The 27,883-nt window shown below is 38.3% G+C and overlaps 1 protein-coding gene across 3 annotated transcripts; it reads right to left on the bottom strand.

Moving 5' to 3' along the window:
• On the bottom strand, positions 1-27,883 carry SCCRO3 (defective in cullin neddylation 1 domain containing SCCRO3). Of its 3 annotated transcripts, XM_067118743.1 has the most exons (5): positions 27,838-27,860; positions 27,435-27,551; positions 26,908-27,234; positions 7,093-7,249; positions 1-1,903 (listed from the first exon to the last, which is right to left on the bottom strand). In XM_067118743.1, the coding sequence occupies exons 3-5, from the start codon at positions 27,049-27,051 to the stop codon at positions 1,083-1,085; spliced, it is 1,122 nt and encodes a 373-aa protein (XP_066974844.1). In that variant the 5' UTR covers positions 27,052-27,234; positions 27,435-27,551; positions 27,838-27,860; the 3' UTR covers positions 1-1,082. The 3 variants fall into 3 exon arrangements, with proteins under 3 accessions (XP_066974844.1, XP_066974846.1, XP_066974845.1); XM_067118745.1 differs by lacking the exon at positions 26,908-27,234 and having other exon boundaries at positions 27,838-27,883; XM_067118744.1 differs by lacking the exons at positions 26,908-27,234; positions 27,435-27,551; positions 27,838-27,860 and adding an exon at positions 12,520-12,928.

The raw sequence follows: 27,883 nt of genomic DNA, 5'->3' as shown, positions 1-27,883 counted from the left end.
TTTCCAAGGATTCACATTTATTTTTGAGTGTCCTTCCTCCCATTACAATAATCGTTTACCTTTTCCATATAAAGAAAGATCATATGAAAAAAATAAAATGAGGTTTCTACTTCCATTAGATGATAGAGAAACAAATGATCACGAAGATATTCTCAAGTAAAATTATTTGACAAATTTTCCTTCTAAATATTATAAGGCAACATTAGATGTGAGGCTTCATGAACACATCTATAAGGCTAACCCAAAGTCTCCCTGTGAATAAAAAAAAATAAAAAAAAAACACTAGGTAACTACTACGCAAAATTGGATGCACAGACTTTTGAAAAGCAAATCTGATCTGTCTCAAATTGAAATTCCAAACAACTCCACTCTAGGAAAAAACAATTCATTTATAACTACCAGTTGCCTGAATTAAGAAATATGCTGATTAAAAAAAATATAAAAATGAACTCAAACTTTTAGCAAGACTTCATTGATGCCTAGGTAACAACCACAGTATATAAAATTTTGGTACAGTTCTCTTAGAAGTAGAACTGTATTACCAATGTCACTTGCAACACCAAACTGGTCTGTCATTGCTTGACAAACAACAGAGACCATAACAAAAAAAAAAGAAATCTAAGATGCAGAAAATTTTACAATTTAAAGTACCTGACCACCATAAAATGAATAAAAACACTGCACTGCGCACTCACCAAATTTCACATAATATATTCTTCAAACATAAAATGCTATGAAATTCAAAGGCATCAATGAAGTTACAAATGGAAGTTGCTGTAATTACTCGAAGAAATCCAACTTTTGAAACAGAATACTCGACATTCCTATTTACCTAAATATTACCAGACCTCTCCTCTCCTCTTGCAAAAGTAAAATAAAATCCAACATAAGAATTCAGTTATATTTATTAATGAATCACAATTAATGTAAGCTCCCTATATACTTAAAGTTACCTTATAGTGAGAAAATTTGCCCATCTTATCCAGTATCCAGTAAAGTTGCTTTTTATTTCAATAAGATCCATAGTAGTCTTACCTTAATGTCATAACACATCCAAAAACATTCTTAATAATAAAATAACATTAATCACTTTCCTCCCTCAGATCTTTCTTAACATTTTGGTTTAACTGATCATTTTCATATTCGACAAAATCATCAAAAAGGCTAGGCCACGCTTCTGTATCATCGTAAGAACTTAAATCATCCCCCACAGCTTCTGTGAAGTTCAGGAACATGTTCCAAGTGTCTCTTGGGATACCCCTTATATTAGGGTGCAGTTCAAGAAATGTCAACCACCTTTTCAAAATTGCAGGTTCCTGCTGACTGAACACAAGTTTCCAAAGTAACACTGCCATATCAGCTGGTAGTATTCGTTGGCCTGACTCGGCATCTAGGCCGAATTTAAAGGTAAATCTATACAAGTCTTTAAATTTTTCAGGATCTTGAACCTCCAGCAACATCTCTGAAAACTTAGACTGGATGCCTTTCACAGAATCCACTCTAAGTGCCTTACACCCATTAACAAACTCTCTACGACTGAATCTGCACATGGTTTCAGCTCCAAATTTCCAGGCTAAAACTAAAACTTTAAATTCCTCTGGTTTCACATCTAAATCCACACACAATTTTTCAATTCCCTCTGACAGAATAACATCACCTTGCACATCTTTATATTGGTCAAAGAGAACACCAATTTTATTTTCAGAATAATCTTTTGACGAGAGTCTTCTCACTTCATTGCTGGCTGACTTGACAAGCGGTGGAATTCGCGAATAGAAAGAACGTTTTTCTGATGCATTTACAATCACTGAATTTTTGCCACTTCCATTACTCTGGGTATCCGGCGGCTGTACAGGTGTGTACCCCTCCACACCACTCAGGCTGCTACCACTTTCACTTACCTCTGTAATGACAAATGGCAATTAACTTTTTAAACAGAAAACTGTTTTGCAGTGTTACTCACAACAATGAGACTTTCTTGATTTCTTACTCTAAAATTACTTCAACTAGACCACCAATTCACATTTTCAAGGATCCAATGGATTTGTTGCTTGAACAGCAACACTGAAAGAGATCAAAGGAAACAGATAAAATTAACAGGCAGAGAGAATGCAGTTAGGGGCCAAAGGACTAATGTAAAGAACCTTTAGTAACTTTTATTGTGTAGAGCAAAGGTGCAATGTACGGAATACCACTTACAGAGATTAGGACATTTACAACAGTAATATTATACAGTACCTAAAACCAACACCAAGCGCCTGACTGGTTATGAAAAATTCAGCATCACTAACCAAAACACTTCTACACAAATCGTTCTATATTACAAAATGCGTAACCTTTTCAAAATGGTAAGGCCATGAAGCTAAGTATTAATTTTTCACCAATGTATTCATGTGTGTTTCCATTACTCACAGTAAGACAACTGTTATAAGCTGTGCTTTTGAAAATCCGTGCGATGCAGTGAAGACCCCAAACAAAAAAGACCCAGACTGAGGGTGCTTCCAGTATATGAAAAAGGTTCGTATTTTTTTCACATCTAAATTGCATACAATAATGACTATGAAGAACAATCACATTCTTTAAAAATGAGGATAAAATAAGATCCTTTTCTTGAGCACAGAGCTCAGTAAATTGTTAAAAATAAACTTAAACTCCTTTTGTCTAAATAACATCTTTCTGGATGGACATCTCGTCAGTAGATAATTTTCTAGTCTCTGAAGAGATATTCTTTTGTTTCAATCACTGGGAACCTTGACCAATTTTGGATTCCAAAGTGGGAGTAAATAGGGGGTCAAGGTTGGGTCTTTTGTCTTCTGCTTCCTTTTCATATTCTGGTAGAAGTCTAAAGTCTGAATTAAGTCTTATCAAGATATAGTTACTTTGGAGGTAGGAGTCTGTACTAACTTTAGTGCCACGAGTAACTGACAGAGTCAAGGGATCATCTAAAGCTCCAAGGTTGCTTAAAAATCTTTGGGGGATTATTCATAAACGTACGGAAAAAAAGAAAACTCTGAAAATCTAAATCTGTGATTCAACTGAAAATCGGTAAGTGCTTGATGTGAGAGAGGAGAGAGCATTACATGAACTCCAACACACTTCAATCTAATTATCTTGATGGAAAAGCAGGACACAATGGCCCAAGTCCTATCCCCAGAAACTAACCCACACCTGGAATCTAAGTCAGTCCTAAAAGATTGCTGCTTCTGAGATATCAACCATACTACTGTTATAATACCTCTCATATCCAAACATTAATAATTGGTTGTTGACAAGACTACCACAGCACAGCTCCCACAATTAGCTTCAAAAATGAACTCTGTAATCCCAGCAATAATACCCCTTCTCAGTAATCAAGGCAGTGAACATCAAGTTGGAGTGGTTAACATCGGGTTGGAGTGGTTGAACTGTACGATGGGAAAAAGATGATAAAATTTGAAAAAGACTGATGTAATTAGATTACTGTATTATGAATCCGAGAAAGAGTATAGAGAGACATTTAAAATCCAACTACGGAGAAAGAGGTTCCCTGGTTCAAGAGCCCTCACGAGACTTCTACTTATGATATTCACACAGAGTAATACCTCCATTTGTGTTGTTTCGAGTTGAGACATTTTCAATGTTACAGCAGTGCATCTTCATGTGGCCAGTAACAAATGTTAAAACACCACCAACATAAAAAAAAACTGCCATATCAAATAAAAGCACGTTAAAATATATAAAATAATACACAGTAAAGATATGTACAATATAAAATCATTTACGAGCTTAAAAATATAAAAATCCTATCTTTTTACATGGTGTTCACCTACACTGTGTAGCTGTATGTACATAGTTCCAGCTGTTGTCATAACACATGAAAACAAAAATCAACATTAGTGACAAATCACAAAAACAATTGTCATGATATACAGAACAATATATATGTACAGCAATATATGTACACAATACAGTCCACCTGCTAGATGACGGTTCAGCATTCACGGCTTCAGTCGTTCGCAGGTTTTTTCGTGGAACGTATTTCCAAATATATCACAGAAAATCACTAATTCGTGGATTTTTTCATACAGCAACATTCACTAATTACTGTACATTTTCATTTTATTTTTGTGACTAAATACATTTTTTATGGTAAAAAATGATTTACTAATTTCCAAATATTAATATTAATGTGAACACAGCAAAATATCAGTTCATTACGGAAATAACAGAGAATTAGGTAAGATTTTAGCACAATTCTTGCTTTTCCAAATCTTTTACTGCTACGAAGTTTCCCACTTAGGGGGAGGGCTGTAGGCCTAACTGTTAATCCTCTTGACATATTGACCAAGGGTAGCACCTGAGCAAAAAGCTATTGGCTGGAAGGGGTGGATGTAGCCAATCATGTAAAGTACTATCTTTGCAGTTGCTGAATCCAGTTCAGGCTATTTCGATGCTTTTATGAAGGAGTTTTTCATCTTTTTTATGATTGATTTTAGTTTTGTTTACTGATTGTGTTATTCTATAACCTAGGCTTTGTGGATTAATCTTTATTTACTTTGTGTACACTGTGCCTGTGTATTAAATATCTTTAATATGCATATGCATTTATTTCTCTCTCTCTCTCTCTCTCTTAGGGGTAACTTGATTAGTTTTCACAAGTAGCTGTAAGCCATATAATTTTAAGGGTAATGTTGTAAGATGACCTTGATATGATATTAAAATGTTTTAAGATAATAGTTTAAGGTATATTTGGTGCCTGACCTATTAAAATAGGAAGTTATAAGCATTTTAGTTTAAGGTATACAGGTATTTGGTGTTTGAGATACTGTATTGAAATAGATATGTATAAGCATTTTTAGACGGGGGAGGGGGTACTGTAACAAGGTATCACAGAGTTTCAGTATTCCCAGGTGGTTGTGGACTTATGGTCCCTTACCCCCGCGAATAAGGGGAGTTGACTGTAAAACCATTAAAAAATGAAAAAATATAAAAAATTTTGGAGTAAGATATTTTAGCTGCAGCATTCAACTGCATGGAGAAGCTACTTCTTTGCTGCATATCCCAACATGTGCTAACGTAGATGTTATTTGCAGTGTTTTATTTGCATTGAATTTGTGCCTTGAATAATTAATGGCAAGGCGTCAAAGTACGTTTCTAGTGCTAGTACTAATAAGCGTAGTGCTATGCCATTGAAAAAATAAAATCTTCATAAAATTTATCTGGATACTTACCTACTGTTAAAGACAGCTTATATCTCCACGCTGACAGACGACCATTCAAACAAAAGAAGATTGAACGGCTGACCGATTCTCCACCAGGTGTGTTTCAAATGTTTTAGCTCGTCAGAATACTCCTTAACAGCCTACAAGTAGTGGGCTCGTTGGGCAGGATCTACTTTACCAGTATGTATCCAAATAATAAATTTTATTATGAAAATTTAAATTAAGGATGAACCTGACCTACTGTTAAAGATAGCCGATTCCCACATTGAGAAGAGGATAGTGGGTAGTGCAGCTATACAAAATCCACTCAGACAATAGAGCTAAAGGTTACTTGCATGTCACCCAAACATTCCTGATCTAGAGTACTCTCTGGATCTTAATACGGCCAGAAGTTGGAAACCATTCAGCGAGCACAGCCCTCGTAAATATGCAGCAAAAAGCAGCCCTCCGGAGAAAACTGCTTCAATTTACCCAGAATGGAACATATTAGTGTAGAGGGACCCATGAGCCTCAGCCCAAAAACCCAGAAATGACAGTCAACTGAAATTAAATACCTTGATGATGTAAGGAATGCTTCTATACAATCTATGTACCTTCACGCTCCCCAAAAAATCAAACCTGGGATTTAAAACACAAAGCCTAAAAGATTACTCTTCTTTCAATTCAGGAAAGGACTATTCACTACTAGTAATGGAATAAGGGCTTTACCATCTTCAGATGCAATTCTATCTACTTAGGGTAGTTAAGCAATAACTGAGTAGCACTTCCACTGACCTGCATTAACCATATCCTCAAGCAACAAATTTGTCATAAAACTAAATGAAGTCGTAACTGCTCTTACATTAAGAATCTTTACCTTCAATAAAGGTAAAAGGTGTGAAACTAGTTTCTCATGCACTAGCCAGATCAAATACGTCACAAAGAACATCGTGTTCTTTGACAAAGACGTTCTACATTTCCTAAAACCACAAAAGGTTAACTTTGCCTCTTCAGGCTTATTCTAACTAAATTTCAATTGCCCTAATAGGACAGAGAAGAGCTTCCTCTTCATCACCACCATAACACGACAGAGAAGAGCTTCCTCTTCATCACCACCAAAGAAGTTAAAATTGGAATTCTTAAAGTTCTTGGAAAAACTTGGTCTTTACATAATTCTCTGCAATAAGGCAAACAAAGATAAAATAGCATTCCCTTGACAACAGCCTTAAGGAGAATGACTGCAATAAGCTTAATCTTTAAATTATTATTCAGAAGATGAACCCTATTCATATGGAACATGCCCACAGGGGCCACCAACTTGAAATTTAAGCTTCCAAAAAATATGGTGTTAACTAAAAAGAGGTAACGGAAGGTAATGGGAAATACAGACAGAGGAGATCAGTTATTAGAAAAACAGATAATCCAACAAATTAATAAATAAATAAAAATGAAAGTAAAATATTAAAATACAAGTTGAACTGCATTAGGGTAGTAATGCATGGCATCTTTGCCTGAATTTTTGAAGTTCCCAGTGCACAACATCCTCTGGGAGGCTGTACTAAAGTGAGGGGTTTGTATACACATATAACAAAACCAGCAATCACATAAAACTATATCAAGAAAAAACTAAACAAAAGAAAGCAAACAGCAGTCAGGCAAAGAAATGCAGAGATGTCTTCACACGACGCTAGCTGAAAGCATAGTGGAGTGCAAACCAACGAGTAGGTGGGGTTCTCCCCCCATCATCAGTAGTTAATGACCTTGTCTGAAAGTTAAAGGGCCGTTCCGGCTTGCATGGATGCAAGCTAAGTCCTATGTAAAGACCAAAGGTCTGTATCTGTGTTGGAAAAAATAATACTCATAATCAAGTAACAATGTGGAATGAAAATAAAAAAGGAATTTTCCAACAAACCTCTGGTTCTTTCATACTCAGTCCGCGGTGTAACATGCTGTAGTGGGGGATATTGTGGTATAGTAGGATGGTGGGCGGGTGGAGAGACCTTGAGACAAGACAAGCACTTCCCCATTGGTCCCCTTTGCCCGCCACACCTGACCTCCCTCGCTGACACCTGGAAAATGATAAAATTTACCAGAGAAATATGAAACACCATACCCTTAAAACATGTATCAAAAACTTTCACAAACAATGCTTAAAACTACAAAATCATTTACCTCTCCTTGAATAACTTTCAAGTTAATGCTTTCAAATGCCAGTACATTTCACAAAAAGTAATTGGAAGGCTTAGCTTGACATTCTTCAGGAAAAACAATGTTGCAACAGAACACCTTCCACAGTCTTCTCAATATACTGTATTAAATATTCAGCTGATATACAAAATAAATGCTTAACCCATTTTATTTTGAAATCTGTAATTCATAACCAATTTGAGTGAATTTCAGTAACCTTGCAGTGCATTACCAAATATTACAAAAATTCTTGTTGAAACAATACAACAAGCTGATTTAAGATAATCTAAAACAAAATGCAACTTGTGCCACTCTTATCAATACCAGACACTGGTGCTTATAGTTTACATTCATACCAATGTTTACCAAGAACTTCAATTCTTAGGACTACAAAGAGGGTCACCAGCCAATAGAAATAGACAGTCAGTGGTGAATGGTCTGCAATGTGACAAGCAAGTCACTTGGGTGAAAAGCCCCTTAAGATATGTTTAAATCTTACAGATCCTTGTTAACTTTAACTAAAGTAGGACACTGATTTTACCTGGCCAGGGGTCAGGGAAGGTGGAAGGAAGGAAAATATAGGAATGCATCCTATTCCAACCTATGGCAATGGGTCCTACTTGGGGGAGGGGGGTGCAATTATCTAACCTAAAGCAATTATCGAGTGAAGCAAACAGGTATTTTCTGACCTAGCCTAACTGAAGGCAGCAGGCCCTACCCCGGTGGGAGGAGGGGTGCCAAGAGTACCATAAATTACAGTGCTGTACAGCAAAATCGAGGGATGCACCCTATCTAGCCTCTATCTCAGTATGACACGTCCTCCCTGGCAGAGGATAACCTAACCTTCTAGCCTGAGCTAGGATGCCAGGTTTTGTCTGGGTACTGGGAGGTGGGAGGAGCTTCATCCACGGATCCTACTGAACCTGACCTACAGCACCGTAAATTGTTGGGGAGGGTGACTGGCTTCATCTCTTGTACTCTCCACCAAACCTGACCTAGACTGTAATATGGGTGATGCATATACAGGGATGCATCCTAACCTAACCCACGCTATTCATTTACCATCTTCAGAAATCATACTTATGATAAACTAAAGTTCATATATAAGGTGCAAATTTCTAATGTTTTTTAAATGCCATGAAGGTTATACGTCAGTCATTAGATGTAATAGCAGTATGATGCTAACGTATGGAAATCATAATTCACTGAGAAAGGAACTGGAAAAATTGACATGTTTTTTATATAAAATTACATGAGCCTAGCTATTATGTAAGACAGGCTCATATAACGTTACGGGGAACTCTGTTAAGAAAATGTGTATGCTCAAAAATATGGTGACTACTTATACTTCTCAATTAATATGCAAGTTATTATTCAAATGCTCTTCACACTCCATACGGACAAATGCAAAACTTACAACCAATGATCATACCGAACTCAGTGCGGGAGAGAAATTAAACTACCATATCATAACCATTACACCATATATAACTTTTTAACTCACAAGACAAGAGTGCTCTCCAAAAATCCATATTTCATTCAATACCTTAGATAAAAGAATACAAGGTAAAAAATTGAAGGCATTTACATCTACTGTCCATTAGTAATACATGAGGTACATAAAGTACTGACAACTTTCATAGGTCTAATGCCCTGGCATTGCACATACAGGCAGTCCCCGGTTATTGGCGGGATTCCGTTCCCGACAGCGTGGCGATGACTGAAAATCGACGATAACCGAAAATCGGCGATAATAACACTGATTCCTGGTTATCGGCGCCGATAACTGGCGATCAGCGCCGATAACCGTTTATCAGCAATGATAACCGGGAATGGGTGTCGAAAATCCGGTTATCATCATCACTAGACAAGCGCCGTAAAACTGGATCGACGATAACCGATGCTGCCGATAACCGGGTACTCAAAATGTATTTTTGGTTAAAATGTCACTCATTATTATGGTACTATAACAATTTATGGTATTTTAGTATCATGTGACTTCTTCCTGGTTACTCATCAGGATTAACAACTGCCAATATCCTACAATTTTACAATTTGAACCTGGGCCATCATAGTGTCTTAACTGGAAAAAACACGTGATGCACCTATGGCATGCTTAAATGACAGTTATCCAGGAAATTTAAGATTAATGTAAAGGAGACAGCCACATAAAGATATTGGCTATTAATACACTAAAAACCCCGTATCCGCGAATACTTAAAACCACTCTACAAACACTTAGAACTGCCTATTTTGATAGTTCAAGCACAAAAACCTTTAAAAATGCTTATACCTGAGTATTTTAATAGTTTTATCACAAAAAGTGCATTTAGTCATGAAAATGAGATGAAAATACAGTAATTAGTGAATATTTCTCGGTGAAAAATAACGCGAATGGGCGAATTTTCTGCGAATAATGTGTATATACGTTCCACAAACAAATCCACGAATAGGTGAGTCCGTGAATCACGAGACCGCGAATACAGGGGGTTTACTGTATACTTCCTTAACTAAAGAATAGAATTGTGTATATAATGCAGTACACAGAGGAGATAATTAGAGAAGTTTACAGATATAACAAATTTAACTGTCTTTTGTTTATATTTTTTGCTTTTATCCGGAAACTGGTACCTAAGTCTACACCAGTCATTTCGATATGAGTCATTGAGAGTAACACCCAAACTGGCAAATGGCCGAAAAGGGTGTATATAATACTTTGATCCCCGAGGGGCTATTACTAAACACAGCGTCCCAAGGAGCCTCAGCCATTTCTTATGGCCTAAAGTTGTGACAGCCTAACAGGTTCACGGCTGAAAATAATACGGCCTAATCATCTCGAACTCGGTAGTAAACACGGTGAACCGCGCACTTTTCAACGTGTTTAGTACTTGCCCCTTGAGGATGTGTCTGTAAAAACATAAACCAAAGACAGTAAATTTCTCATTATCTCTGTTAATTTCTCAAATTATCTCACCTATACTGTATTATATACTTCCATTCCTATAAGGTGTATTAAAAAAATTATACTAACAAATATCTTCGTGCTGGTGTCTCCTTTTCATTTACCTTAAGACACCACCCAACACGGGATAAATCTAGATTAAGCTTCACATACCGGTCAAACTTGAAACTATTACCGTGGCCGGGTTCTCCCAGTTGCCGACCAGAATATTTACTGCCTTTTGTCCCAGTTTTTGTTTTCTGAAGAGAGAAGTATTATGCCAGCTGTCTGTCCGTCCTTCCGCATTTTTTTCTGTCTGCACTTTTTCTGTCTGCCCTCAGATCTTAAAAACTACTGATGGTAAAGGCTGCAAATCTGTATGTTGATCATCCCTTCTCCAATCATCAAATATACCAAATTGCAGCCCTCTAGCCTCAGCAGTTTTTATTTTATTTAAGGTTAAAGTTGGCCATAATTGTGCTTCTGGGAATGATATAGGACAGGCCACCACCGGGCCGCAGTTAAAGTTTCATGGGTCACAGCTGATACAGCATTATAACGAGACCACTGAAAGATAGTGTTATTTTCGGTGGCCTTGATTGATTATATGCTGTATAGAAAACTCGATTGTGCTGAAGAAACTTTGGCATATTTTTTAATCATGCTTCTCTCTTCTGTTCATGTTTATGGTACTTACTGTCATTGTCTTATGATTTACGTCCCTTCCCAAGGGGCGGATACTAAACAGCGCCCATTTTGCAAATAAAGTGGAAGTTGCCACAGCTAGAAGGGCGCGGTAGGCTAGTAGTTTCAAGTCTTACCTCAGGATTTTTATATAAGATTAACTTGTTAACCTCTATGGCCCAGTAATTCAATCTTTCGACATGGACCAAGCTTAATAAGGTCTAAGTATACCTTAGTTTTACCAGACCACTGAGCTGATTAACAGCTCTCCATCATAGCCTAGTCTGACCTTAGGTGGGTAGACCACACTTAGCCTAGCCTAATACAATATATAATAGGCTAAGGCTACGCCTGCCCAGGAATAATCATGGAAGTCTAGAACCCTGGAATTCCAAACTGCTTCCAGGGGCGGGTCTGGATAATATATAATAAGGCTAAGTCTGCCTAGGAATAAGCTAATCATGGAAAAGTCTAAAACCCTGGAATTTCACAGGCTACTGCTTAAAGAGGTGGGTCTGGATAATATATAATAAGGCTAAGCCTGCCTAGGAATAATCATGGAAAAGTCTAAAACCTGGAATTTCATAGGCTACTGCTTCCAGAGGTGGGTCTGGATAATATATAATAAGGCTAAGCCTGCCTAGGAATAATCATGGAAAAGTCTAAAACCCTGGAATTCCAAACTGCTTCCAGAGGTGGGTCTGGATACTAATATAGGCTATAATATGAGGTTAAGTCTGCCTGGGAATAATCATGGAATAGGAATAGTTAATGTTAAAGTCTAAAAACATGATATTTCATAGGCTACTGCTTCCAGAGGTGGATCTGGATATTAATATAGATAATATAAGGCTAAGTCTGCCTAGGAATAATCATGGAACAGTCTAAAACCCTGGAATTCCAAACTGTTTCCAGAGGTGGGTCTGGATAGCCAATATGAAGGCTAAAAAAAAAGTAAAAATAAAAAAAGAAGCCCAGGCTAACCTTCTACAGACACAACCCCCCCGGAACCTCGACTAACACCCGTCCCAAAATCCCGAGAGGAGGACCGCCTGACAGACGAGACTGTGAAGACCTCGTCCCAAAATCCCGAGAGGAGGCCCGCCTGACAGGCAGACGAGACTGAAGATCTCCGCAAAATAATCGCGAAAGGAATCGAGGCCGAACATATCCGTATGTTTTAAATGACCTCAAAATACGGAGGAGGAGTTCAATTGACCTCGAAATACGGAGGAAGAGTTTAAATTGACCCCGAAATACGGAGGAGGCGTTTAAATTGACCTCGAAATACGGAGGAGGGGGAGTTTAATTGACCTCGAAATACGGAGTAGTAGTTTAATTGACCTCGAAATACTGAGGAGGAGTTTAAACGACCTCGACATACTGAGGAGGAGTTTAATTGACCTCGAAATACGGAGGAGGAGGAGGAGGAGGAGAAAAATGTTTTTTTCCCCGTTACGGTTTTATAGTTATTTATTCAGGCTGGCGCACAGCAGCAGCAGCAGCAAGAGGAACCTCTTCTCTTACCTTCCTCAGCGGGGACTCCCTGCTTCCCTCGCAACCATGAGCGCCTGTTTTCCCTTCTCCTGGACGTGCTATTATCTCGGAATCATCATTCGCCTTCTCCCCCGCTCCTCCTTTTCCCTTCGAGAAAAACACAACCAGGTCTCTGAGTCTCTGTGTTGTTGAGTGTGTGTTGTTTGTTGGAGGTGGTGAGCCAGCGAACAAACTCAGCGGACCAGACGTCAGCCAGCCAGCGGCCAGCCAGCAGACGGCAGCCAGCGGACAACCGAGGAGGAGACGACGAAGACTGCGACGACGACGACAAACTGTTAAATGCTATATATAGTGTAAAGTCAAAATAAAATTGCACTCAAGGGAATAAAGCTTCGCACCTCATGATAATCGTGCTGTGTGCCCGCAACTGTGTTTGTGGAGCGAGCGCTTAGGAACCAGGAACCAGGACGAGGTGTTTGCTGGAACCACCTCGAAGAATTCCACAACTACTATTATAGCTGTTTCTCTGAACTGTTCTCATCGGTTTTCTGCTCAATGGCGTGTTCGCTTAAATAGTGGCTTTCTTATTACATTTAAGCATCAAGCTTAGACAGTCTGACGAAGTGTTTGTTAGAGCCACCTCGAAGAATTCCACAACTACTATTTTAGCTGTTTCTCTGAACTGTTCTCACCAGTTTTCTGCTGACTGGCGTGTTCGCTTAAATAGTGGCTTTCTTATATACATTTAAGCATCGAGCTAAAATAAGAAGTTCGTGGCGAATTTAATCAAATTCCCAGATCCCAATCGTTAGCACGCCTGAATTAGTCATGCACGGCAGAATAGGTTAGGTCAAGGCTTCTTCAATGTGCACGAATTATTTTAGGATTGAGCCCGACTTGAGCCAGTGATTTCTTGTCAGAATCAATAGCTGCGATACGAATGAAATCTAAATAGACGTTCCATCCACAAGGGGGTCTACAGTATTATGAGTACGACGAACATGACTCTCTTCAAATTTTATTAGCAAATTTAACTTTTTGCACACAGCACTTAAGGTGGGTGAGCTACAATATCGCATTTGCATAGTTCGTGGCTCGATCCCAGCCTGTCGCCTACTCTTTACCCTACTGTGCACAAGATATCAGGATAAAATTTAGAGTAAAAAAAATGATTTCATTTGCCCGTCTTGGTTTATCAAGTACTTTAGTTAAAATCCTAAACAGCTGTTTCTCACCTAAAGAGATATTTCAATGTGAAGGCCCTTGTATGAATTAAAATGGTTATATACTTCATTTTGAGTTGTTCGTAACTAGTCTTCTTTGTAGTATTTTGTTCCATTTTGTGCAGTTTGCTTGAGAATGTCTTAAAGTACACCTCAAAAGGGAAAAGAACCTGTACTTCGTTGTTTCACTTTCCTCGTGGCCACTAAATTTCCACTAAATTGCCATTGCTCTTGTAACTGTTCTTGACATGGTTTACACTTTTCAATGTTTTGAGAAAGCAAAGAGGAATTCTAACACTGCTAAAGCCAGAGGAAGAAGCTATTTTTTGTTCTAGTACATTTAACTGACTTAGGGAAACACATGTGCATATGAGCTTGTGAAATTCTATCCACTGTTGTAGCGAATGTGTGAAGAACATGAATAGCCTTCCCGACCTGGTTCAAACCCTACCGATAGAATGAAATTTTTGCTTTCATACCTCATAAGGATATTCGAAGATATCTGTGGAAATCCATTACCAAATTAAGGGGAAACTGAGAAGGTATGAGTTTCTTGTTTCGCAGATGTATTTCCATAAATCTGGCGAACGAAACAAGTAAATTTCATATCTACATATAAACTGTACATGCGCCTATACACAATTATATATATATATATATATATATATATATATATATATATATATATATATATATATATATATATATATATTACTAAAGGACCTCATTCAAACTGGATGGTATTAGATACCATCCAGTTTGAATGAGGTCCTTTTAGTAATTCTACTAATGCACAGAACAATTGTGTATGTGATAAAAGTTAATATATATATATATATATATATATATATATATATATATATATATATATGTATATATATGTATACATGTATAACTGAATCACGAAAATATGGAACGTGATGAATATATAAATAAAGATAAAATCCACGAAGGAAACGGAAACACTGGAGTGCTGGGAGGCCTTTCGACGCCAAGTCCTTTACTCTGCTAAGTAAAGAACCTAGCGTCAAAAGGCCTCGCAGCACTCCAGTGTTTCCATTTCTTCGTGATTTTATCTTTATTTATATATATACATGTGTGTGTGTCATATCCCCTATGGAAGCAGTAGTCACTTCCACATTCATAATTTATCTGCAGAATTGTCAGTAAACCCCCATTACAAAAACATCCAAAAAACCAGCCACTTCATACAGAAGGGCCCATTAGCAGAGCATCAAATACCCACAGGCAACACGCCATTCACTGTTGTACACATACAAGAGTACTATGTGATGATATTGTCAGCTGGGCTCCTGTGGGCGCCAAAAGAGTCGAAAGGCTCAGGCCTGCTTGGATACTAATGGATAGGAAATATTTAAAGGGAGGCGGGATAATAGGTGAAAGACTTGAGTGGCGGAGTTTCATCTACCTATGTCATAATTGCTTATGACTTCAATTGTAAGTAACTTGGATGAAATAGTGCCCAGTTATACCTGTTTATGAGATCCTTTTAACCTTAGAGAGTAGATCTGCCACCATGGTTCGAGTGGATTGAAGTGGAAAAACTGTCCAAGAAGTTTAGTTTTAACTGGAATTTAATAGAGCGCCCCTTGAATTACAGCACTCAGCAATTTCATGAACCCTCTCAGCATAAACACAAGACGTATATAGAAACTACGCACTTGTATGTCACACTCGGAAATCTTGACTTCAGATATTATACCAGAAAATATTTCATCGCCAGTACCTATACGAACACAACCCATCACCTGATTCATAAGATACAACTTGAAATAAACTGAGCACCGATAAACCCATCAATACGATACCAGTCTAAATGTTATTAAACGCTACTGACATACGTAAAGTATGCTGCCTATGGCACAGAATACTGCACGGGGTAAAAATCATTGCAATACCATTAACAAACTAATGGACAGGACGTAGCGCAGGAAAAGCTAGCGCTACTCACAATAATGCAAAACTGTACTGAAATGAATTCATGCGAGAAATGCTATTTTGTTGTAAAACACGGGTGAATTAATTTACGAAATAGCAAGATAATTAAATTTTCTATACTGCATAACAATCAAACGGGTGCTTGCGTTTCACATTAGCCCACTAGACACGGGATGCCCTCCAGTTAAAAATAGTTTTTTTTTCTCGAGTTAAAAACAGTTTTTTTATTCAGCATCTTTGTTTTTTTATGCCAGTTAGATTTGGAAAATTGAGGTAATTATAAACTAATTTTTTTTTTTAGATATCAAGGTGCATTCTTATATTTATCTACGGACTATTAGAATCCCTTCCCAACCCCCACCCAGGTGACAAAACTGTCAAATATATATATACAGTATATATATATATATAATATATATATATATATATATATATATATATATATATATATATATATATAATATATATATATAATGTGTATAATATATATATATATTCTACTTTTAAAGAACAGTTTCCTCTTTGAGGTTAAGAAATAAATTATGCAGCCGCTAACAGTGTTGTATTGTAAACTATCTATAATTACAACCTGTTATTTGAAGCAACATCTCAAATTTGCTAAGTTACGTACGTGTCAAGGCAGAGTCCTCCTCCATGACCTACAGAAGATTTTGAATTGAACTGTACGTAGATTTCTGGCCAAAGGCCAAGCACTGGAACCTAAGAGGTCATTCAGCACTGAAACGGAAATTGATAGTAAGAGGTTTGAAAGGTGTAACAGGAGGAAAACCTCAAAGCAGTTGCAGTGTGAATCAATTGTTAGGAGAGGGTGAAAAATAAGATGGAAGAAAGAGAATATGAAAGGAGGTACAGTAAAAGGAATGAAAGGGGTTTCAGCTAGGGGCCAAAGGCACGCTGCAAAGAAACCTTAAGTAAAGCCTACAGTGCACCGCATGAGGTGCACGGATGGCACTAACCCCACCCCCCCTACGGGGTATAGATTTTGGTTCGAGTGGAATAAGAAACAGCCAAGTGAAGAACAGTAATAAACATACGTAAAAAGAAAAGTAGAAAAATACAGAAAGCAGAAATTTGTGGTAGAGTATTATCAGGTTCAGTTCAATCACGCATGGGGTGTAGGATAATGCTTCTTAATAAGAAACACAATACTCTCTGATAAGTAGTGGCTTCATACTCGCATGTCCTCGGTGCAGATTCGGAGTCACCTGTCCCCATGATGGAAAGCTGTACATCGTTCTTATTATCTGAATTAGCCAAATAAAGCTTAATATCCATAACCTATGATCCTGCCTTCAAAAGGCGAAGTAAAACACTTCGAGAAAATACACAATTTAGCCCCGAAGGCCAAGCGCTGGGACCTCTGAGTCATTCAGCGCTGAAAGGAAAATTGAGAATAAATGGTTACAAAGCCGTAACAGGAGGAAAACCTCGCAGTTGCACTATGAAATAATTGTTATGAGAGGATGGAAAGTAAGACGGAGGAAAGAATATAAATGGAGCTACAGTAAAAGGAATGGAAGGGGTTGCAGCTAGGGGCCGAAGGGACGCTGCAAAGAACCTTAAGTAATACCTACAGTGCACCCCACGTGAGGTGCAGTGGCGGGGAAGTAGAACGCTTCATTCAGCGCAGAGGAAGGGTTTTCAACACTATAGTAAGGGCAGTTTCAAAGGCTGTTGTTGCTCTAGAGCAGAGGTTCCCAGCCTGGGGTACATGTACCCCCAGTGGTACATTTGTACTCTTCAGGGGGTACATTGGATAGGAGAGAATGTGCAGTACATGATGTAATCTGCATTGAGATTGCAGTCTTTTTTTTTATTTCCTTATTTTAGTAAGCAAAGCTTTACTCTACACAAACAGATTTCATACTAAAATTATATCACAATATCAATTTCATTGTTTTTCTTTTTCATCCTCAATTTTTAGGGGTACACAGGAATCTATAAAAATGCCCAAGAGGTACAGAAGAACAAAAAGGTTGGGAACCCCGGCTCCAGAGTTTAGAACAAAAGCATACAGGAGTTAATTTGGAGCGTATTCTCTTACAGCAGCAAATCATCACAGCAGGGGTAACGCGTTTCGGGAAACTGGTTTCATGAATCTCAAAACTGAACAGAAAGAGAAATCATTTTCAGAAATAACTCCTACAGGAATGATGTACAGAAAAGTTATTCCGACGTTCTTGAACAACAAGCTGTTTACAAATGGTGAAGCAATTTTACCCACCATCAAAAAATATACGTACATGATAAAAAAAGGGGTATTTGAAAATGCAGGCAGAGCTTTCAACAAGATGATCTGGTAACACAATAAGCAATAACAGTTGAGATAAGAAGCTGCATACCACGTGATGAAACCATAAGAATTCGAGAGAGAGATTTCTAAATCGATGGGAATGGAATGGAATATACAGTTGAGGCCAAAGACCAATCACTGGGACCTGTGAGGTCATTCAGCGCTGGAAAGGATATTGTGAGTAGGTAGGTTCGCAAGGTGTAACGGGAGGAAAACCTCAAAGCAGTTGCACTATGAAATAATTGTTAGGAGAGAGTGGATAGCAAGATGGAAGAAAGATAATATGAATGGAGGTACAGTAAAAGGAGTGAAAGGGGTTGCAGCTAGGGGCCGAAGGAACGCTGCAAAAAAACCTTTAGTGATGCCTACAGTGCACCCCTTGAGGCGCACTGACGGCACTACCACCCTACGGGACTAAATCGATGAGCTTAATGGTACTAACATATAATAAACTGTCCCGCTAAACAGCCACAGCAGAAAATAATGAAATGCGTCGTTGCATTTTTAGCTCGTTGTCGATGGAAACATTTGATTTCACAGCTCTCAGTACTGGTAATGTGTAATCTTTTATTAGAATTAACATTGCGTTTTGAAGGCCGTAGGTAATAAACGAACTCCCTTTGGAGAAATATCTATGAGACCGGTAAGAAAACAGACTGCGGATACGTTCCTTTTATGCTTGTCATAGTCTTACTGAACGACTAATATGGCACTCACTAAAAAGGTTATTAGAAACAAGATTTGTTTGTGAAACGCACTGGTCCCATCGGCGGCCAATTCCTATTTGACCTGGGACCTTTGAGTATGACCTGGACCTTCAATCCACAACATAAAACGTCGAATCCCAGTCACCCATAGATGATGCATATCAAGGTCCAAAATACTTATGAGGTTTGAAGTCTATCGTAAAAGATATTAATATCAGTTGCTCTCAAAATGTTTGACCTTAACTTGAGGACTGCCGCATACGGAGCGGGACAGACAGGCGCCCACACATTTTTGTCACTCGTACGAACGTGACTTTTTTCGCACTCACAATTGTTGAGTTGCAAATATAGTTTGATATCGAATTCACGGATCTTTCCTGGATAGTGACCCCCAAGGGTTTTAACCCGGTATGTATCCACCTTTGCGGCGTGTTTAGTACGAGCTCGTTGGGGATGACCGTCAAAACTTAAACGAAAGACTGTGAATATCTTTAAAGATAATGACCCCCAAGAAATATTAGTCCTAGATAACGACCCCGAAAACCCTTGGGGGTCACTATCTAGGAAAGATCCTGCATTTATGCTCGGCTGTTTACATTTTCTGGGGGATAGCTAACATACACGCACACATGTAACCAGCAATACCCTCGGGATTCGTTCCCTGCAATGTTATTGAAGCTAAAACCCCACCAAAGTCAGAATATATAATATGTATGCATCTCTGAATACCGTATGTATAAACATCATTACAAAGCAAGAACTGTACATTTATGCACCATTATAAAATCATGAAAATTAAGTTGGTCATAAACAATTCCCTTCCTTGTACTTGCTTGATGAAATTTAGAGTGATTAACCTTCTTCTAGCGTAGCAGACATCGCACAGGATAAATATGTTCAGATGTAAGTGCGCGTTGTTGAATTGAATTGAATATAGAATTCAGGCCAGAGGCCAAGCACTGGGACCTACGAGGCCATTCAGCACCGAAACGGGAACTGACAGTAAAAGGTTTGAAAGGTGTACCAGGAGGGAAACCCTCGCAGTTGCACTATGAAATAATTGTTAGGAGAGGGTGGATAGGCCTAGCAAGATGGAAGAAAGATAATAAGAATGGAGGTACAGTAAAAAGAATGAGAGCGGTTGCAACTGTGAGGTTTTCCTCCTGTTACACCTTTCAAACCTTATTACTATTTCTATTTCAGCGCTGAATGGCCTCATAGGTCCCAGTGCTTGGCCTATGGCCTAAATTCTATATATTTCTATTCTGCATGACGTAAATACCTCATATTACTTTTGGCCGAGTTTTCTCTCTGTGGCAATTTAGATAAGTTGGTCTTCTCCGCGATTTACCGAAATACTTCAGGGAAATTCGGTGAAATGTTCCCCTGGGTTTGGTGCAGAGCTGTAGAATATTGTACCGCCTGGCTCCCCCTGAGGTATCACTTGCTCTCTCTTTTATTTTCTGTGCTTTCCTTTGGGTTAAGCATTACTCAGCCAGGACAATTAAGGAAATTATATATATATATATATATATATATATATATATATATATATATATATATATATATATATATATATATATATATATATATATATATATATATATATATATATATATATATATATATATATATATATATATATATATATACATACATACGTTGCACACATATATAGGCCTATATATTACAGTATATATGAAAATGTATATTTATATATATATAAATATACATATGTATATATATTATATTTTTTAGTAATCGTAGATGCGTTTGCTTCGTACATTAATTCTGTAATGAATTCTGAACTTTGTGTCTCATAGGGTGGGAGGAAATTCATGTCGGATGGCTGCCTGGTCACACTCAACGAGCAAATGGCTGTGATTATTCACAGTTACCCATAACCGTTACTACACTTCGGCAACTAGAGCTTGATAAAAAAAAAAAAAAGTTCTCATTTCCAAGCAAGCAAGAACATGAAGAGGGCAAAGATGTGCATGTAAGTTTTGCATCCTTTGCAAAACATTAGTATTATACTAAAGATTATTTTTTACTTTGTGAAATGTGATTAGTCTAAAGGTACATTCATGCTATAATCAAGCTTCCATGCAACAGAACGTATAAGAAAACAGTCGATAAAGCGAGACGAATATATAACGAGAGAGAGAGAGAGAGAGAGAGAGAGAGAGAGAGAGAGAGAGAGAGAGAGAGAATGAAAAAATACAACGGTAGAATGCATTCATAAGCAACGTTACAAGACAGGAAAACGAAGGCGATGGTGAACAGCCTTCTTTCAAATTATTCCTCAATTATCGATTTTTTTTTCCAACCAGTGACAATTCCTTTCATTCTCAAGCGAAGACGTAAAGTTTGCAAACAGACGGTTTGTTGAGTTAGGATTAAGCAGGCCTTATGGTCAGCACGGACCCTTGCCCTGAAGGCATCCTGTAAATATTGGTAAGGTGTGCCTGGAGAGGAATGACTGGTTTGGACCCTCGAACTTAACCCACCAGCAACAAGTTCGCCGCATGCGAACTTGAAGGTCGAACGCCAAATCCTCCGTAGGGAGGCAGTGCCGTCAGTGCACCCCTTGTAGGCATTACTAAACGTTCTTTGCAGCGTCCCTTCGTACCCTAGCTGCAACCTCTTTCATTCCTGTTACTGTACCTCCACTCATATCTTTCTTCCATATTGCTATCCACCCTCTCCTAACACTTACTTCACAGTGCAACTGGGAGGTTTTCCTCTTGTTACACCTTTCAAACTTACCCTACTATCAATTTCCTTTCCAATTTCCACTCCATTCCGATAAGTAAGTCACCTCCAGTGTGAACACGAGTCCAGAGATTTCACAACAAACAACCGAAGGAAAAAAATCCGCCAAAAAACAAATGGCACTGACATTTCATTAACAGTGTTCCACGCCTCTCTAATTCCGAGAACATTTGAGTTCAATCAGCAATAATGTGCCCTGTCTATGTCAACTACACAGCGCACATTAACAGAGTTAACGAACCTTCGTGTATTGGAATTAACCATCTGACGACATTACGTACATGAACGCACGCGCTGAAATTTTTGCAATGCGCCATTTCTTTTTCAATCTGTCATGGACTAATATGTGTATTAAGAGTACGGGTGACATGATTCTACTTACAGGTTTGCGAATGGGTACATTAAAATAAACTGATGGCTTTTATATTAAAAATGCTCCTTCCTTTGCAGTTTGTATTCGTCCAAACAAGTAAAAAGTCTATCATTCATTCCCACTAAGAAAACTTTCACGCGCTGCAAAGCTGCAAGTTACTTGTGTATCTATCATATCTGTTCAACGAACCTACTCTGATCCCTATATTTCCTTCAGTGGAAAAAAAAGGTAAAGGAATTTCTTTCTTAAAATATTTTAGTGGCATTAAAAAGCCAAAGTCAAGTCTTCTGCTTAATGTCCCCGTGGCGTGTGCACACAACTCGTCGTCTCCCTCGAAGCGAGAGGGAACCAGAAAGCGAACAATTCCGTTAGCGACTTTCGTTAAAAACGTCAAGTCGACGCTTCGTTTAACAACCACCTGCTGGTCGCGTTCTTTGCATACTAATGTAGTTGGCCCTTGCACGTTAACTGTGTTTGCAGACTTTATTGCTTCTTCATTATCATCTTTTCAAGGCTGCTTGTCGAATTCATCGGTCACTTAGACTCTCTCTCTCCCTCTCGGCGAGGATGTTGATAACATTATTTCGTAATGATTTATAGACTCCACCCAGTGGCAAGTCGAAGACATTTTACGCTGGCAATATACACTTAGCGATTGGCCAACACACGAACTCTTCAGATAACAGCTTTTCTCTTTGGTGGTAGAATATATTTAAACTCGGAGTATCAAGGCCTTTATTTTTACAATTGTTTTTGCTTGTTAGGAAATGACTAAAACCTTTTTGAAAAATACACGCAGCTTGAAGCACACATAACATTCAGAGCTGGGTATTGTTAGTCAATTACGCTATAGCAACTGACACACACACATTATGAAACGCAAAAGTAACCGTAGTCATTTAAACACAGACCTAACTAACTGGCACATATTACAGACCTTGGTACAAAAATAGTTAACAACAATTACCCAAGCTATAATACCAAGTAAATGCCACATAAACTACAATTATCAAATAATAAAGAAATTATCTTGCTGAATATGTAGGACTTGTACACCATAAAGAATCTTAAAGCCTCTCCTATCAAATCACGAATGCTTCACTTCATGACATCTTTGACACGGCAGAGAGCTAATGACAGAAGGGGTGACTATATCCTTCAACCAACTTCCGCCCTGTACAGTTAACCAGTGAAAATCTGGCGTTAAACACAACCAAAATCCGCCCAGTACAGTTAACCAGTAAAAATCTGGTGTTAAAGTCCAAGAAGGAGGCAAGCGCTCCCTGTCTTCTCATCTTGCTTAGCATGCAACTGCTGAACGCAGACCATAAATAGTCCCGAAGCACATAAGAAGTGATAACAGACCCAGAAGAATAATCTTTATTTGTACAGTCTGGAATAATATATTTATAGGTGATAAGGGACCTATCAATGACACCATAAGAAACAGAAACTACATTGATATAATTATACCGCAAACCAAAGGTCTTTCTCTGAGACTTAACATAAAAATCAGGCAAGCCCAGTAACTTGAACCATACCTCTTCAACCTCTATGGGTTGAGTATAAGAAATGATCATCAGTCGTCTAATCGCGAAAAGAAATAACTGGCAAGTGATATAATGCATGTTACATGTGTTGACGTTATGGAATTACTTTGGTAAACCTAAATATAAAACAGGTGCAACAGCCAAAACCCCGAGTGTGATCAAAGTTGTTAGATTCAGCGCAGCATTTAAAAAAGCGCAATAACTAAGACTAGGTCTAGAATCAAATACATCCGAAAATCTGCTAAATACAGCATCAGGATTCAGTGTACAATTAAGAAGTTGTTAGGATTTTAAGAAGGATATGGCAACCAGCTAGACCTGTAAGATACAATACTCACGCTAACGAAGTCTAGACGGTTGTCTATGATTCCTTAACAATACCAAGAGTGCCATGAATGGATAGCTTATATGACCCATCTATCAATGGCGCCTGTGTATCCTCAAACCCAGAAGTAAATGAACAAGCAATATACAGGAGCCAGATTTGTCATCCTCCTGAAAAGTTTCAACATAATAACGGCATGAATTTGCGCGAAGAACCGCATTAAGACTGAGGCCTTTACTTATCTGAATAAATAAACTGACAAGAGGAAAGACTGACGGAATGAAGGAACTACCATCAGTAAAACTCGACTATCCCATTGCAAATAACACCTTTGTTTGAAGCGATTAAGTATGGAAAACAAAGAAAAGGAGATGATAAAGGCCTTTCAGCCGAGAACAGCTGTACCCCTGTTTGGTGCACAGCTGTACAGGATGCAACTTTCAAATGTTCTTTAGGCCTTTGAAAAATCTATAAGATTGTTCAATCAAACATCACAAGGAAGTAAGTGCTGTGAAAATACGTTCATATTTAGTTAGAGGCAGCTAACAGCTACAGCACAAAAAACGAGTTCGGGTCGTTTCGGCCTAGAGTCATTTAGGCCGTAAGCACGTCTACGTGCAAAATAGACGGTGTGTTTAGTATCAGCCCCTTGGGGATGTACGTAGAACATAAAATAATGTCGGTAAATAACATAAACATAACGTTTTACGTTGTTTCGGATGTTACGGCTTAAATGACCAGGACCGCAAAAAACTACCGCTAAATAACTTGAACCATATAACTGGGAACCTAGAAAAGATCTATCTGAAAACGAGAAATTAGGACGATCAAAAATATAACTTCATTAATACTGAAAAATACAATGCCTTTTTGTACCTTCTTTCCAACTACGAGTTAGTTCTGGCTTTTTCCGTGAAAAAAAAAAAAAAACTCATCTGCTGCAAATCATAATTATGGCTCTCCTGTCAGACTGACATTTAAAATAAGCTGCAGAATTCTGTTACCTAATGCGGAACTACGTCAGAAATAGAAAGAGATCCATCTTTAGCTAACCAAATTAACTTCTCAGCTTTTCAGTCTCCTTGAACAGGTCTCCTTGCCAGTTATTTCAATTCCAGGCTTTCCATCCTAACCTGAACGAATCCAAGTAAAAATGTCAAGGGAGAAAAAGTCACAGAAAAAAATTCAGAGGAACAAAGTCACAATAATGTTTCCTAGATAGTGGCCCCCAAGGGTTTTAACCCGGTATGTATCCACTTTTGCGGCGTGTTTAGTATAAGCCCGTTGGGGATTTCAGTATAAATATAAACAAAAGAATGTAGATATCAAAAAGATAATGACTCCCAAGAAATATTGTGAATTTTTCCCCTGTGACTTTATTACCGGTGTAACAGTCTGTATTTACCCCTGTCCGAAATTCCCCCCGGGGGATATATGGCCCAGGATGTATTTCCCCCTGCGGGAATTTCGTCCCAGGATAATATTCCCCAATCTGGACCAAGATTCCCCCAACCCCACTACTGTTATAAGAGTATACCAAAGGGTATCCCTAATTCTGGAAATAAAAAGATACCTTACGGTTTTAAATAAAAGTTTCATAGGCTGCAGACTATCGGGATTGTCATCTCAAACGTGACGATGCCTGAATAATGGTGAAGGTATAAGCCTAGACCGTGGATACGGGTACTTATTTTGAACTGCGTATTCGCACATCGAACGATTTTGAAAAATAAGTGAAGAATGTCGAGTTTTCTGCACAGCCGCTACAGCGTATAATCAAAGCCACGGAAAATAGACCTATCTTTCGCTGGTCTCGGTATAATGCTGTATGAGCCGCGGCCCATGTAACTTCAATCAAGGCCCCGTGGTGGCATATCCTATATAGTTGCCAGAAGCGCGATTATGGCTAACTTTAACCTTAAATAAAATAAAAATGACTGAGATTAGAGGGCTGCAATTTGGTATGTTTGATGACTGGAAGGTGGATGATCAACATACCAATTTGTAGCCCTCTAGTCCAAGTAGTTTTTAAGATCTGAGGGCGGACAGAAAAAGTGCGGACGGACAGACAAAGCCGGCACAATAGTTTTCTTTTACAGAAAACTAAAAAGGATATAAGAAAGAGTATTTCAGGTGATGTTCTGGTGAAACGTTTTTTCTTTGTAAGGCAAACCTTTATTCTTCGAGTATGAATGTTTCCAAATTGCTCCTGAGAAGCTTTCAGTATTTTTCCAATCCTGATCTAAAAATTTTACGGGGCATTTTACCAATTATGGTATCGCAAAACAGAAAATAGGAGTATCGCTAAATATACGTTTTATTGCATCACTGAGATCTTCAGTAATTATAGCTGAAGCTGCATTACAATTCTGAATTTGCTGCATACATGAACATAAGCTTTTTTTTTTCCATAGTCTTCTTCCTTACGTTTATGCTTTCCTATAGTATCATACAGATACCTTTTTTCGTTAAGAATTCCTTGACATTTGGGAAGATTGCTAGAAAACGCAAGGGTTGTGTTGTGTATCAGCAAAACGACACAATTTCGCCATTATATCTTATCCACGACAACGCTTAAAAGGACCATTGAATGAAACGCTGTTAATCATTATGTGTTTTGTAGACAAATGTGTATTTTATTCTGGGGAAGCTTACTGTAGTTTTGTAAGTTAATGGGCCCCACCTTAGTCGCATAATCTTTCCTAGATAGTGACCCCCCAAGGGCTTTAACCCGGTATGTATCCACTTTTGCGGCGTGTTTAGTACAAACCCGGTGGGGATTACCGTAGGAACATAAACAAATGACTGTAAATATCATAAAGGTAATGACCACCAAGAAATTTTCCCCACGTGACTTTATTACCGGCCACTATAAATTAATGTGACTTTTTTCCTAGCCAAAATGGTGACTTTTTTCATGCCGGATGAGGATACTTCGGTCAGAGTTTCGGGACGGTAAGTAACGTTCCTGGAGTAGGGACTCGCGTTTTAGACACATGTCAAAATCATATACAAATGATAATAGCGAATTATACTTAAGCTTTAGTTCACAATCTTTGTACGTCACTGTTTCTGACCTATACTCAACGTTCACCTTTCAAACGCTCTTGATTGTTTTCTTGTTACTTTTAATTGTCACGTAATCAGTTTTCCAGTATTTTAAGGACACTACAAAAATAGGTCTAACAATACCTGGCGTTTGAGGCCTTTCGACTTGTTTGGCTTCTCTCGCGGTTTTTTGGCGACAAGATTCCAGATGTCAGATAGCTTCTGTTGTGAGCTGAACTCTCCCTTCGTCTCTTTACTGGGTGTTTGATGTTGGCTCTCTTTTATCATGAGGCCTACTACCCGCCTCTCTCACTTACGGATTTTGACAACTAAAACTTGTTTATCCCTCTGGAACCATCGGCTCGGCTGACTGGACGAATAGAAAGGTAAACGCCTGGCCCAAGCCTGGCCTCTTACACCCGTAGTCACGGGTCCGTGCTCAGCATTTGGTCACCCACGCCACCCTTGTTTCTAATTTGAAGATTCATATTACTTTAAGTCAATTTGTGGCTGAGGTATTTTCATTCCCGGTAATAACCAGAGTAAACAAAAATCGTTACTGTCACAAGAACTTTGAAGCTGCAAAGTAAAAGCAACCTGACCTCCACATTCACTACCTAATCAGACCTTTCGAAAAATATGCCCAATTTCAAAGAACTCACAATACTCACGTGGAGGAAGTCTACGTTGGTCGAGGAACAGATCTACCCCAGCATTTATCTTCTTCATTCCTTCACACACCATACTTATAAATAAAAATGTTTCGGACATACGGTAATCTATTGGTTCTGAAAACAGAGAAAACATAATATATTCATATGAACTAGAAATCCTACATAAAACTCCAAATGTCTATGCGTGTATATATGTATGTATGTATATAGTATATATATATATATATATATATATATATACTGTATAACTAGAACACCCTCTGTCTTAAAACGACACTCCATGTCTTGAGATGCATCTTTTTCCTGTATAAAGTCTCTCGGTATCTCAATTCTGTTCCAAAAAGCATTTACCACAAAATATACATTACAAGAAACACAGCGGACAGTTGAATGGCCCTACCTATTAGTGAGAGAGGTCTTCGGCTAACGACTGATTTCGAAAACTG

Source organism: Macrobrachium rosenbergii, chromosome 16 (genome assembly GCF_040412425.1).
Source record: "Macrobrachium rosenbergii isolate ZJJX-2024 chromosome 16, ASM4041242v1, whole genome shotgun sequence".
In the NCBI taxonomy this organism is placed as follows: Eukaryota; Metazoa; Arthropoda; class Malacostraca; order Decapoda; family Palaemonidae; genus Macrobrachium; species Macrobrachium rosenbergii.
Note: the sequence above shows the minus strand (reverse complement) of the source record. Positions and strands in the feature narration are given on the sequence as shown.

Bases quoted from the DNA above. Each gene is read 5' to 3' on its own strand.
- SCCRO3 (XM_067118743.1), bottom strand. From the start codon at position 27,051: ATGATAAAAGAGAGCCAACATCAAACACCCAGTAAAGAGACGAAGGGA. The intron at 7,250-26,907 runs GTATTGTTAGAC...ATCATTTTCCAG, and splicing joins CGAAAGGCCTCAAACGCCAG to GTGTCAGCGAGGGAGGTCAG. The intron at 1,904-7,092 runs GTTTGTTGGAAA...TTGTCATTACAG, and splicing joins TGAGTATGAAAGAACCAGAG to AGGTAAGTGAAAGTGGTAGC.